General features: G+C 42.2%; 1 protein-coding gene across 6 annotated transcripts in view; it reads left to right on the top strand.

The window, feature by feature from the left end:
* LOC139571002 (zinc transporter 6-like) overlaps positions 1 to 9,710 on the top strand; it is an 85,745-nt gene extending 76,035 nt beyond the window's left edge. For all 6 annotated transcript variants that reach the window (XM_071393438.1, XM_071393435.1, XM_071393434.1 and 3 more), the window contains 5 exons: positions 2,327 to 2,446; positions 4,451 to 4,553; positions 5,400 to 5,447; positions 7,840 to 7,908; positions 8,579 to 9,710. In XM_071393438.1, coding sequence (XP_071249539.1) covers positions 2,327 to 2,446; positions 4,451 to 4,553; positions 5,400 to 5,447; positions 7,840 to 7,908; positions 8,579 to 9,139 — 901 coding nt within the window. In that variant the 3' untranslated portion in view covers positions 9,140 to 9,710. The remainder of the gene's footprint in view (positions 1 to 2,326; positions 2,447 to 4,450; positions 4,554 to 5,399; positions 5,448 to 7,839; positions 7,909 to 8,578) is intronic.
* The last annotated feature ends 4,314 nt before the right edge of the window (positions 9,711 to 14,024 follow it).

Here is a 14,024-nt window from a genome sequence, read left to right as displayed (position 1 = left end):
CTGAAAAGCGACACACATGAATGCGTAATTGTACATGAATTGTATCACAACGGCATAATGAACGGCTAGCCATTTGAATTAGATCAGACATTGGTCATTTATGAACAGGACGAAGCACATCCCAAAAATAAAATATAATCTGATCCAAAAACACACCACGTAGAGAGAACACGGGATGAATGCATCCATCTGTCTGTAAAATAATACATTGAAGAGTTGGGTCCCAAGAATATACACTACATGGTCAAAGTATGTGGACACCTGCTCAACGAACATCTCATTCCAAAATCACGGGCATTAATATGGAGTTGGTCCCCCTTTGCTGCTATAACAGCCTCAACTCTTCAGGGAAGGCTTTCCACTAGATGTTTGGAACATTGCTGTGGGGACTTGCTTCCATTCAGCCACGAGCATTAGTGGGGTCGGGCACTGATGTTGGGCGATTAGGCCTGGCTCGCAGTCGGCGTTTCAATTCATCCCAAAGGTGTTCGATGGGGTTCAGGTCAGGGCTCTGTGCAGGCCAGTCAAGTTCTTCCACACCGATCTCAACAAACCATTTCTGTATGAACCTCACTTTGTCCACAGGGGCATTGTCCTGCTGAAACAAAGATTTCCCTTCACTGGAACTAAGGGGCCTAGCCCGAACCATGAAAAACAGCCCCAGACCATTATTCCTCATCCACCAAACTTTACAGTTAGCACTATGCATTGGGGCAGGTAGCGTTCTCCTGGCATCCGCCAACCCAGATTTGTCCATTGGATTGCCAGATGGTGAAGCGTGATTCATTACTCCAGAGAACTCGTTTCCACTGCTCCAGAGTCCAATGGCGGCGAGCTTTACACCACTCCAGCCGACGCTTGGCATTGTGCATGGTGATCTTAGGCTTGTGTGCGGCTGCTCTTCCATGGAAACCCATTTCATGAAGCTCCCGACGAACAGTTATTTTGCTAATGTTGCTTCCAAAGGTAGTTTGGAACTCGGTAGTGTGTGTTACAACCGAGGACAGACGTTTTTTACGCGCTCGGCAGTCCCGTTCTGTGAGCTTGTGTGGCCTACCACTTCGCAGCTGATCCGGGGCAGCTCTTGCAGGGCAGAAATTTGCCGAACTGACTTGTTGTAAAGTTGGCATCCTATGACGGTGCCACGTTGAAAGTCACTGAGCTCTTCAGTAAGGCCATTCTACTGTCAATGTTTGTCTATGGAGATTGCATGGCTGTGTGCACGATTTTATACACCTGTCAGAAACGGGTGTGGTTGAAATAACCGAATCCACTAATTTGACGGCGTGTCCACATACTTTTGTGTATGTATATTAGTGTTTCATATTTCATAAATTCTAACATCAGTAAAAAAAAAAATCTTCCATTTTTACATTTCAGAATATTTTGTGTAGATTTTTGACGAAAAATGACATTCATTTTAATCACACTTTGTAACACAACAAAATGTGGAAAAAGTCAAGAGGTCTGAATACTTTCTGAACACACATTGAACAACACAGCAGCTTTTCAGCATGTTTTGTTATTTCCAAAAGTCGATGAAGTACGTTTGTTTTCCAAAATGTGCGGTCGTGGTCGAGGGGAATTCTTTCGTATGACATGAATTCCCGACTCGGAATATCAACAATGTTTGACAGCATCGTAATGTTACAAATAATGGTTTAGTACAAGCATTTCGCTACACTCGCAATAATATCTGCTAACCATGTGTATGTGACCAATAACATTTGATTTGAGGATATTTCAATTTGACTGCACCTCTGGAGTCTGGCACCGCAGTGAGCACACCAGCCACCTGGACATCTGATGAAACTGAGGAGTATTTCTGGCTGTAATAAAGCCTTTTGTGGGGAAAAACTAATTCTGATTGGCTGTGCCAGGCTCCCCAGTAGTGGGGCTATGCCCTCCTAGGCCCACCCATGGCTGCGCCCCTGCCCGGTCATGTGAAATCCATAGATTAGGGCCTAATGAATTTGTTTCAATTGACTGATTTCCTTATATGAACTGTAACTCAGTAAAATCGTTGAAATGTTTTGCATTTATATTTGTGTTTAGTAGATTGTAGAAAGAATATTACAATCACTTAGTCTCAGCATTATTAATATTTTAACTTTTAAGAAGATGTGTATATTACAGGTGCTTTCTGTGAGTCCCTGTCTTGGATTGTTTGTGTGATTTATTTGGTTGCCCTTTGGTAATGTGTGTTGTCACTTTGGTAATGTGTGTTGTCACAGTAACTCTAACAAGTTTAGACACGTTTGGAGCATCACCGCAGGGTTGAATGGCTCAGTATAGTAATTTTATTTTTGTGTTTGTATGTTTTCAGCCTGTGTGGGATTATCCCTAGTCTCAGCAGTGTCCTTCTGCCTCGTATGAATCCCTTTGTCTTAATCAACGTGGCCGGAGCTCTCTCACTCTGCATCACCTACATGCTCATTGAGATCAAGTAAGTCCGACATGGTGTAATGGAATTAGTTAGTGGATTCGGGGAAGTTATAAATCAGTATTGTTGAGAAATAATGTGTACTCTGAATTGTGTTTCCACAAAGCCCCCATTATCGACCTGATGTGTGTTTGACATCCCTCTTGTTACTTATCAACCTCCATGATAACTCTTGACAGAAATGGGACAATAAACTGAAAATTATCGACACCGACCACTTATCGTGGGCATTTGCTGATATCGCTCATAATGATAAGTTGCCTATACTAGAGACATGTGAAGTTTGAAATGAAATAAGTCTGCTTATATGTAAATAGCCTTGCACGAGCCGCTCATAGGGCAGGAGCCTGAGGCAGCTTAATGTACATGTACACACCCTGGACAGAAAGATTGAGGGTAAGGCCGTGCGATAGACTAGCTATCTCCTTAATGCGGCAGGTATTGAGGACTGTGGGCGGCAGGGGCTCAGGGGCGGCAGGTAGCCTAGTGGTTAGAGCGTTGGGCCAGTAACCCGAAAGGTTGCTGGATCGAATCCTGAGCTGACATGGTAAAAATCTGTCGTTGTGCCCCTGAACATGCAGTTAACCCACTGTTCCCTGGTAGGCCGTCATTGTAAATAAGAATTTGTTCTTTAAACCTCTCTAGGCTAGTATCCAGTGAAAGTGCAGGGCGCCAAATTCAAACTACAGAATTGTAAATATTTAACATTCTTGAAACTACACATGCAATATGTCAAAATAAAGCTAACTTCTTGTTAATCCAGCCGCGGTGTCAGATTTCAAAAAGTCTTTACGGCGAAAGCAAACCATGCGATTATCTGAGGACAGCGCCCCATCATACAAATGCATAACAATCATTTTCAACCAGGCAGGTGGCGACACAAAAGTCAGAAATAACGATATAATTCATGCCTTACCTTTGAAGATCTTCTTCTGTTGGCACTCCAATATGTCCCAGAAACATCACAAATATGGTCCTTTTGTTCGATAAATTCCTTGTTTATATCCCAAAAATGTCAATTTATTTGGCGCGTTTGATTTAGAAAAACACCAGTTCCAACTCATCCAACATGACTACAATTTATCTAAGAAGTTACCTGTAAACTTGGTCCAAACATTTCAAACAACTTTCCTAATCCAACCGTAGGTATGCTAAAACGTAAATAATCGATAACATTTAAGACGGAATATACTGTGTTCAATAGCGGATAAAATCAACGTGGAGCGAGCTACAGGTCGAGCGCCCCAAACAAAAGACTCCACTTGGCTTGACACTCATTCTGAATAGCCGTACTTCATTTCTCAAAGGAAAAACATCAATCAATTTCTAGACTGTTGACATCTAGTGGAAGCCATAGGAACTGCAACCAGGTGCCTCATAAATCTAGTTTCCCATAGAAAACCAATTGAAAACACAGTGAACTCCAAAAAAAAAAATCCTGGATGGTTTGTCCTCGGGGTTTCGCCTGCCAAATAAGTTATGTTATACTCACAGACATAATTTTAACAGTTTTAGAAACTTTAGAGTGTTTTCTATCCAATTATATGCATATCCTAGCTTCTGGGCCTGAGTAGCAGGCATTTTACTTTGGGCACGCTTTTCATCCGGATGTCAAAATACCACCCCCTATCCCAAAGAAGTTAACTGACTTGCCTAGTTAAATAAAAATAAATTTAAAAGATGCTGAGTGCCAAGCAAAGACTCATAAGGTGCCATTTTTACAGTCTTTAGTATGACTCGGCCGGGGATCGAACTCACAGCCTTCCAATCTCAAGGTGGACACTAACCACAAGACTACAGTACTGAGTTATATGAATGATTGTGAGTAACGGTGGTATACATGAATGTTATAAACGTATCGTTATCATGATAATTCAGTCAGTTTATTGTGATATGGATTTTTGTCCATGTCACCCAGCTCTATCCTGACAGCTATATGCTCCTAACTTAATAACGTACTAATATTATCTATTATGAAGTACCTGATGATTTTCTCTCTCTCTCTAGTAATTACAATGCTGTGGACACAGTTTCGGCGGTGGCCATCGGCCTCATGATCTTTGGCACCATGTATCCTATGAGTGTGTACAGCGGGAAGGTGCTCCTTCAGGTAGGCTATTCAAACATGTCCACAGTCTAAATTGAACTGGATCATTGATTCTCTGTAGGATGTGATGTGGATCGCACAACTTTACTGTAACTCAACACTGTAAACTCTTGGAATGACTGAGTTATGTTCTGTCCGGATTATGTTTTCCTTACAGTTGTTCTTCCTTTAAAAGTTGCAGCACGTCATTTAAGTGTCAGCCATTGTTGTCAGAATGACGCAATTTACCACAATCTGCCACCATCTACCACAAACGGTCGTGGCATAAGCTCAAAACTTTTAAAGGAAGAAGCACTGTACACTGTTAAGGCGGCAGGTAGCCTAGTGGTTAGAGCGTTGGCCCAGTAACCGAAAGGTTGCTGGATCGAATCCCAGAGCTGACAAGGTAAAAATCTGTCATTCTGCCCCTGAACAAGGCACAAGGCACTGTTCCCCGGTAGGCCGTCATTTTACATAAGAATTTGTTCTTAACTGACTTGCCTAGTTAAATAAAGGTTAAATAAATCAATTAAAGAGAGCATGTTCTTTGAAGGACCTTAGCTCATTACTCATTAAAGGGAAAATCCACTCCAAAATTTAATTTTGGGATGTTTTTTCTCATTAGTCAGTCAATTGTTGATACAGTCCCAAAATATTTAGCATGTGAGCAGTCAAGTTTTCAAGATATTGGACTTTTAAGAAGCAAAGGCCACATCATCATGATGATGCAGGAGACATTTTGGGACTGCATCAACAGTGGACTAATGAAAGAAATACTAATAGTTTTTCTGTGGATTTTCTGGAGTGCTGTGTTTTGAACAGAGACACTCTGGTGACTCACACCTGGCTGTTTTCTGTCCTGTCCTTTAGACCACTCCCTCCCATGTCATCGGTCAGCTTGACAAACTGCTCAGAGAGGTAAGAGCACTCAAGTGGGGGTGATGTTTTTGTTGTTTAATTAACTATTGAAATAGGATGGGAGGTCAATTAAGGACGGTTTTAACTAGGTGGTATACAGCTACGGAATGTACTTTTTTGTAGCTGGTTAGGAGAACTTAGGCAGCGGGTTTGAAGAATTAACGTAGCAGGTTCGCTAAAATGCTCTCCTAACCTGCTACAAAAAGTAACTTCCGGTCATAGTTGTACTCCATCTAGACAAAAGCAATGAGGACAACCCTAGTGAATTGTGGAGAGGAGATAATTCTAACAATAAAGGGAAAGAGGAATACCTAGTCAGTTGTACAACTGAATGCATTCAACTGAAAGGTGTCTTCCACTTTTAACCCAACCACTCTGAATCGACATCCACGTCATCGGCACAACAAAGGGTAATGTCCAAATGGAGCTAGTTAGACATGAAATACAATGTTAATAACGAGGCATATGAGGTGGAATACATGTAAATTATTTACATAATACGGGATATTTACACAGTGATCAAACCGTTTACAGAAAACATTTAAAAAATGTTTTTTTCCCCACCATTTTTGATGGTCCAACAACTCTTGAGTTGTTTGGCGCCATGGTTGTGGAGGGCAAAGTGCTGGAAGCGAATGGGAACATTTCATCTTTGCTCCTAATGGCAATCAGTGATGCGTTTGCTGAGGGTTGTCCTCTTTTGACCTCTTTCCTATTTTTCAAGCCCGTTGCACTCGCTAAATAAGGCAGTTGAAATGTGTTGCGTGTACTATGTGTATTGAAGCCAATTTTTGTCTCTGTGCGTTATATGCATATATTATTGAAGTGTATTTCACAGTGTGCAACAACTTGAAATGATTCCCTACCATGTTTTAAAATATATTGTGCCCCTTGGGGTCCTATTGTGCCACTCTATCAATATTATAACTAGAGCCAGTTATAGTTTTTTCAGACCATGGGAGTTGACTGGGACTGGTCACACGATCAGGTTAAACTGGTCCCCTCATGGCAGAGACTCTGTTAGACCCCTACAGAGATTGTGGCGTGGTCTGCATTTTTCATGATGCGGTCAGATCCCGCAGATTATTTGGAAACGGACGTCTTTCTGCTTTGTAAGCCTTCCTATTGTATTAAAAGCACCTCTTTGTCGCGTTATTCACACACCCTCAGAATTTCGCTGCTTCAAGTTCAGTAGCCTTCCTCTCCTAGTTGGGTGTGCGAGATCATGTGCGCCAACAGTATGTGTGGTTTCAGTGAAGTAGAGTAGGCTGCCTATGCATGGGCAGAGAATCATTTGGCTAGAGCCCGACTGATATGTTTTTTGGGGTCCAATACTGATTCCTTTTTTTTGGGGGGGGGCAAAACATCTGCCGCTACCGGCTGTTTTACTCCAGGGAAATTAAACCGATATAGCATTAAAAAAAACAATATCGGACAATTTTAATGTCGGGCTCTACACGTTGCAGTTATCTTTCCAAAGGAAATTAATTTCAATATGATTAGGCTATAGTTTACTACGGTGACTGTAAAGTAATATTGATAATGGAAAGAAGTGTAGGGCGCTCAACCAATGTGAGTCCAGGTGCAATAAAAAAAAATATCATAATTGAAAAGGCGCAACGCGTGCATAGGCTACCATCGTGAGTGAGCATTGCGCCTTTTCCATAAATATGAATTACCCATTTATTTGTCTCTGCCTGCAAATCGTCCTGCTCCTGAAGGTAGTCTACATTCTATATGCAAAACGTAGCTCAAGAAAAAGTGGAAGTGTCCGCCCTCATCATTTTTGCTGCTTCAGGTTCAGTATCCGTACGTGCAAGATCAGATGGGCATGTGGTCTCAATTAAATACAGAAGGCTATAGCCTATGCATCGGTGGAGAATCATGGGGCAGTTATCATTTCCAAGGAAATGTACTTCCTAAATATGATTTATGCGATAGTTTACTACATTGCCTTGAAATAAGTACTGATCACCCATATGTCCCATCTGAAAATTGTCCTGCTCCTTAAAGGTAGGCTATAAAATGTAGCTCAAGAGAAAGTGCAAGTGTCCACTCTGCTCTCTTCAAACTACATCTAGCCTATTGGTTGATAAAGCCCAGTAATACCTACCGATAGCCTAATATAATGGGCCATGTGACATAAGAAACTTAGGTATTTTTGCACATTTGGATACTGCCTATAGGGTGCAGAATTGCTGGGACCATGGCTGGCAAGTAAGCTGCGTCACATACGCCTAAAATAACATTGCGGGACTGCGGTTGTGTTCGGGACCAGTTATTGCGGGAGCGGGTGGGAGTCAGACAGAAAGCCAGCGGGAGCGGGCAGGAGCAGACCTCTAGACTGTATGTACTGCTGTATGTGTGTAAAACTGGACTTGTCTTCCATCAGGTCTCCACTCTGGATGGGGTCCTGGAGGTCCGTAACGAACACTTCTGGACGGTGGGCTTTGGCTCTCTGGTATGTCATCATCGTTCTGTCCCTGCTGTCTCCTCATTATACCCAGCAGACTCCCAGCAAAATGCCTCACACTGTTTGCTCTGCCTCTAGGAGAAGCAAGGCCATGTTCTTTGATTCCCTTTGTGAAGACAGAGTAGTCACACAAAAAGATGACAGTTGTCACGTCGTACTCCAATACAGGGAATATGGCATAAAGACAGAAATTGAGTCATTCTGGTTTCATTGAAACGCCTGAGATGTGAATTATTCAGACTGTGGCTCTAACAATGTTGCTTCACGTAGAATTACTTAAATACAGATTCTGTCTGGTCTGCTGCTACGTTAAATCTCATTCAATGAAATAACACTTATTTGCACTCTGCATAATAGCAGTATAATGTAATGGTAACATTACGCAATTACAGCATCACTGCTGTCATATTGATAAATAGGCCAGCTTCTTGGCTGCACTCGTAAATTCCTGTGTAGACTAAGTTTATACAGTGGTGTTGCTGCTGTGCTCAGTTGTTGTCACACAGTTCTGGGTTGTCGCCACACTGTTCTCTCCAGACTGTATGCCCTAGCGTACTGCCAGTAGAGCTAGAGGGAGAGAAAGGGAGCGAGAAAATGTGGAGTAAACACACAGACTGACTCTTTAACTCCTTGTCGTTTCCACCGGCTTTGTGTGCAGGCTGGCTCCGTCCATGTCCGAATACGCCGGGATGCCAACGAGCAGATGGTGCTGGCCCATGTGACCAACCGCCTCTTCCCCCTCGTGTCCACGCTGACGGTTCAGATTTTCAAGGATGACTGGATCCGGCCTTCCCTGAGTGTGCTCCCAGCCAGCACACTCAGCCCCTCTGACCACGGGGGCCTGTCCAGCTTTGTCCCCCCTCCCCCCAAATCCTCTGAGGACATGGACCGGCTCACCTCCACCCCATCCAAACCCAGCAGCCCACCGCCAGAGTTCTCCTTCAACACCCCAGGGAGGCATGTCCAGCCCATGGTGCTTCCCAGCACCCAGCACCAGAGGCCCTACAGCATGGGCCTCAACTACGGAGCATCCCCCTACACCAACATGCTCAACCAAAACCTAGTCCGGCCGGGGAGTGGGCCGGGGATGGGTATGAACCCGGGAATGGGTGTAGGGATGCCTTCATCACAACAAGGTTTCAGAACTGCCTTAGGTGCAGCGCCACAGCGATTTGGAATCAACCCTCTCCCATCACAGTACAGCCAGTACAGACCCTGATGTTTAGAACATAAGGTATAGAAGTGGGATATTCAGAGAGAGAATATATTATGGTATTTATTTTGATGGGACCAGGACATACATTCTGACCTTTGGTGGATTTTCTATCTTTCTATATTTTTTGGTACTATTCTTCAAAAAGCAAATGAGTTTGAAATGAACTGTAGGCATGTGTTCTGTATATGATATGCCAGTTAACATTTTTCTTTTGATTGGGAATCGTTAATTGACTTTCGTGCTCATAGGACTTGAATGTTTGATTACATTAACTATTATTCCCTTGGTAAATGGTCATCACAAGATGGTCAGCTCAGCCGTTCCTACCTGGAGTAATATTTGTAGGTAGAAAACGGTGACCTAATGCAGGGGCAATACATAATGGGGTAATTAGACTCTTTATTATGTTTTGCCCCATAACTGCTGCATTAAAGGCATCACTTACACTAATGTTTCTTAATGCCAACCTCATTGTGAAGGAGTGGTCTGTATTATGTCTTTTCACCTTTAATGGAAAACAAAAACTGTAATTTTCCGTTTCAGTATAGTCTGCAATAAATTAAACGCAAATGTACTGTACTTGCCCTATTATTTGTCACTTACTCTAACTTTCTAGGTCAATGTCCATTGAAAGACTCTCCAATGAGTTTGGCGACTCAGCGTGGGACATGAATTATCCTAGGCACACCCTGGGCTACCTTTTGAGTGTTGTTGAGGGCGAATGTTGAATAGTGAAGAGGACCATAAAGAAAATGTAAGTGTGGGATGAAAGTATGGCGTTTAATTTAAAACAAATCTGATTTGTATTTCTCTTTTTGTTTTAATTCATGTTAACAGTAATTCATACAAAGTGTGTTAAACTAATTTGGACATTTTAATTTATTGGCAATTGGTAAAATAAAATCAGAGCATAAGACCATAACTAAAGAAATTGTAATTTTCCATGAAGAACAATTGTGACTTGCAAGAAGTTAAAACTTTTGATTGAGATGTTGAGAGTGAATGTTGTTGAATAGTGAAGAGGCCCATAAAGAAAATGTAAGTGTGAGATGATTGTTTAATTTAAAAATCTGATTGTATTTCTCTTTTTGGTTTAATTCATGTTAATAGTAATTCATGAATCCCCCGTGGCGCAGCGGTCTAAGACACTGCATCGCAGTGCTAGAGCGTCACTACAGACCCGGGTTCGATCTCGTGCTGTATCACAATTGGCCCAGCGTCGTCCGGATTAGGGGAGGGTTTGGCCGGGGTGGGGCTTTATTTGGCTCATCGCGCTCTAGCGACTCCTTGTGGCGGACCGGGCGCCTGCAGGCTGACCTCTGTCAGGTGAACAGTGTTTCTTCCGACACATTGGTGTGGCTGACTTCCGGGTTAAGCAGGCGGGTGTTAAGAAGCGTGGTTTGACGGGTCATGTTTCAAAGGACGCATGACTCGACCTTTGCCTCCTGAGCACGTTGGGGAGTTGCAGCAATGAGGCAATATCAAAATCGTGGAGAAAGAGGGTAAAATACTACTACGACAACAACAAAAAATACATACATACATACAGTACCAGTCAAACGTTTGGACACACCTACTCATTCAAGGGTTTTTCTTTATTTTTAATATTTTCTACATTGTAGAATAATAGTGACGACATCAAAACTATGAAATAACACATATTGAATCATGTAGTTACCAAAAAAGTGTTAAACAAATCAAAATAAATCTTAGGTTCTTCGAAGTACTCACCCTTTGCCCCGATGACAGCTTTGCACACTCTTGGCATTCTTTCAACCAGCTTCACCTTGAAGGAGTTCCCACATATGCTGAGCCCTTGTTGGCTGCTTTTCCTTCACTCTGCGGTCCAACTCATCCCAAACCATCTCAATTGGGTTGAGGTCAGGTGATTGTGGAGGCCAGGTCATCTGATGCAGAACTCCATCACTCTCCTTCTTGGTCAAATAGCCTTTACACAGCCTGGAGGTGTGTTGGGTCATTATCAAATGATAGTCCCACTAAGCGCAAACCAGATGGGATGGTGTATTGCTGCAGAATGCTATGGTAGCCATGCTGGTTAAGTGTGTCTTCAATTCTAAATAAATCACTGACAGTGTCACCAGCAAAGCACCCCCACACCATCTCACCACCTCTTCCATGCTTCACGGTGGGAACCACAAATGCAGAGATCATCCGTCACCTACTCTGCGTCTCACAAAGACACGGCGGTTATAACCAAAAATCTCAAATTTGGACTCATCAGACCAAAGGACAGATTTCCACCGGTCTAATGTCCATTGCACGTGTTTCTTGGCCCAATCAAGTCTCTTCTTATTGGTGACCTTTAGTAGTGGTTCTTTGCAGCAATTCGACCATGAAGGCCTGATTCGCGCAGTGTCCTCTGAACAGTTGATGTTGAGATGCCTGTTACTTGAACTCTGTGAAGCATTTTTTGGGCTGCAATTTCTGAGGCTGGTAACACTGCTGAAGAGGATAAGTTCATTAGAAGTAACTCTGGGTCTTCCTTTCCTTTAGCGGTCCTCATGTGAGAGCCAGTTTCATCATAGCTCTTGATGGTTTTTGCGCCTGCACTTGGAAGAAACTTGACATTTTCCAAATTGACTGACCTTCACGTCTAAAAGTAATGATGGACTGTCGTTTTTCTTTGCTTATTTGAGCTGTTCTTGCCATAATATGGACTTGGTCTTTTACCAAATAGGGCTATCTTCTGTATACCACCCCTACCTTGTCACAACACAACTGATTCAGAAGGAAAGAAATTCCACAAATTAACTTTTTACAAGGCACACCTTCTTTTAATTTAAATGCATTCCAGGTGACTACCTCATGAAGCTTGTTGAGAGAATGCCAAGAGTGCAAAGCTGTCATCAAGGCAAAGGGTGGCTACTTTGAAGAATCTCATAAAATATATTTTGATTTGTTTAACACTTTCTTGGTTACTAAATGATTAAGGTGTATGTAAACTTCCGACTTTAACTGTATATACAATATATAAAATTCTGTGCCTTCGGAAAGTATTCAGACCGCTTGACTTTTGTGTTGTCTTTCATTCCAGTATATATGAACACACCTGATTAGTTGAATCAGGTGTGTTAGTAGGCTTAGACAGGGGGCGTAGGAAGGCCTCTGACATGTTTAAAAACTGTTTTTAAATGCTTATTTCTAGTGACTTTTGAGAAAAGAATATAGACAAATCTTAACTTACAAATCGGCAAATTTACAAGGCTAAGGGTGGCCTTGCAGAGGTTTTACTATGAACACACCTGCTTCAGCGAATCAGCCTGCCCTTGATTAGTTGGGCTGGAAAAATAACGCCTGCATGCCCTGGGGGTTCCAAGGATCAGGGTTGTAGAAAATTGCTCTAGATGACATTCCAGTAGAGTGATGGCCAACATTACCTTGGTTCTTGAGGAAACCCCTTAGTTTACAAATTCTGCCAAATTTACCAATAAAATTAGCACTGAAAAAGATCTGATGTGAAACGATCTGGTGTGATTGGTCAAAAGACTGATTAGTAGAAAAAATATGACAGTTGAGCTGCCTGTTTAAACACAGCCTTAGACCACTTAGAACCCCTTACTCAGACTGTAGTTTTATCCTAAAATCTCCTTATTGGATGACTCATTCAGTAGCTAAACAGTACTGGAAGTTATATCCTCAGTGCTGCTGCTGTTTTCCAATGTATCATTTGCACAGTTTTAAAGTGATTATTCTATCAGGCCAGAATACAGACCATATACAGGGCATCTTCGAAGCAGCATCACCTAAGGCTACATTTATTTTGCTCTAAATGCCTGACTCTGGTTGCTTGAGGTGGCAGGTTGCCTAGCGGTTAGAGCATTGGGCCAGTAACATAAAGGTTGCTGATTTGAATACCTGAGCCGACAAGGTGAAAAATCTGTCGATATGCCCTTGAGCAAGGCACTTAACTCTAATTTGCTGCAGTGCTGCCATACTATGGCTGACCCTGTAAAACAACACATTTCACTGCACCTATCCAGTGTACACTGGATACAACTCAACATTTATAGCGTGAATATTTCATAGGTCTCATACGTTTTGTTTTTATACCAGTCTTTATGAAATCGCATTAAAATAGTATCTTGGTTTATCAGATCAATTTCTCACACATAATGCCTCCAGTTGCAATGATTTTTATAAGAGTGCTTTTTAATTTGAGGTCATTTCTGGTAATGGGTCTTTGGTATATTGTCTGGGGATGTGTGCGTGTCCATATTCATTATATATTTCTGAATTGTCATGATCTACCTCACACTTATCAGTGCAATTTGCACTTCGTCTGTTAAGTATTAATTGCTTAGACCACTGCAGCTCTCAAGTGGCACAGATCGACTGAATGACTATATAGATTATTTATTCTGTTCTGTGCCATTTCTGTTTAGTAGCAGTATTTATTGGGATCCCCAATTAGCCGCTGCCTTTCCTGGGGTCCAAACAGGAAACGAAACAAAAATACATAATACTACATAATCTCCTGCTGCCTCACGAAAGAGGAGATGGCTCCTGCCCTATGAGCGTTCCGGTTCGCACAAGCCAAGGATTCGTGCAAGGCCACCCAGCTACATAATACAATAAATACATAATTACAATACAAGATATATAAAAATGGCTGTCTCTTCACAGTCCTCGCTGTGCCGTAAGGTGTTCTTTTATCAATTTTTTAAAATCTGTTTTTATTGCTAGCATGAGTTACCTAGGGTAGCAGAACGTTCCATGTAGTCATGGCTGTCTTTTAATACTGTGCGTTTCCCAGCCTCTGTTCTGGACCTGGCTGTGAAGAGACCTCTGATTGCATGTCTTGTGTTGTATCTGAACTGTGTGCCAGCTGCTTGAATGGTTCCAAATCCGAATACAATTTGTCAGCGAA

The sequence above is a fragment of the Salvelinus alpinus genome, chromosome 3, assembly GCF_045679555.1.
Source record: "Salvelinus alpinus chromosome 3, SLU_Salpinus.1, whole genome shotgun sequence".
NCBI lineage: Eukaryota > Metazoa > Chordata > Actinopteri > Salmoniformes > Salmonidae > Salvelinus > Salvelinus alpinus.
Note: the sequence above shows the minus strand (reverse complement) of the source record. Positions and strands in the feature narration are given on the sequence as shown.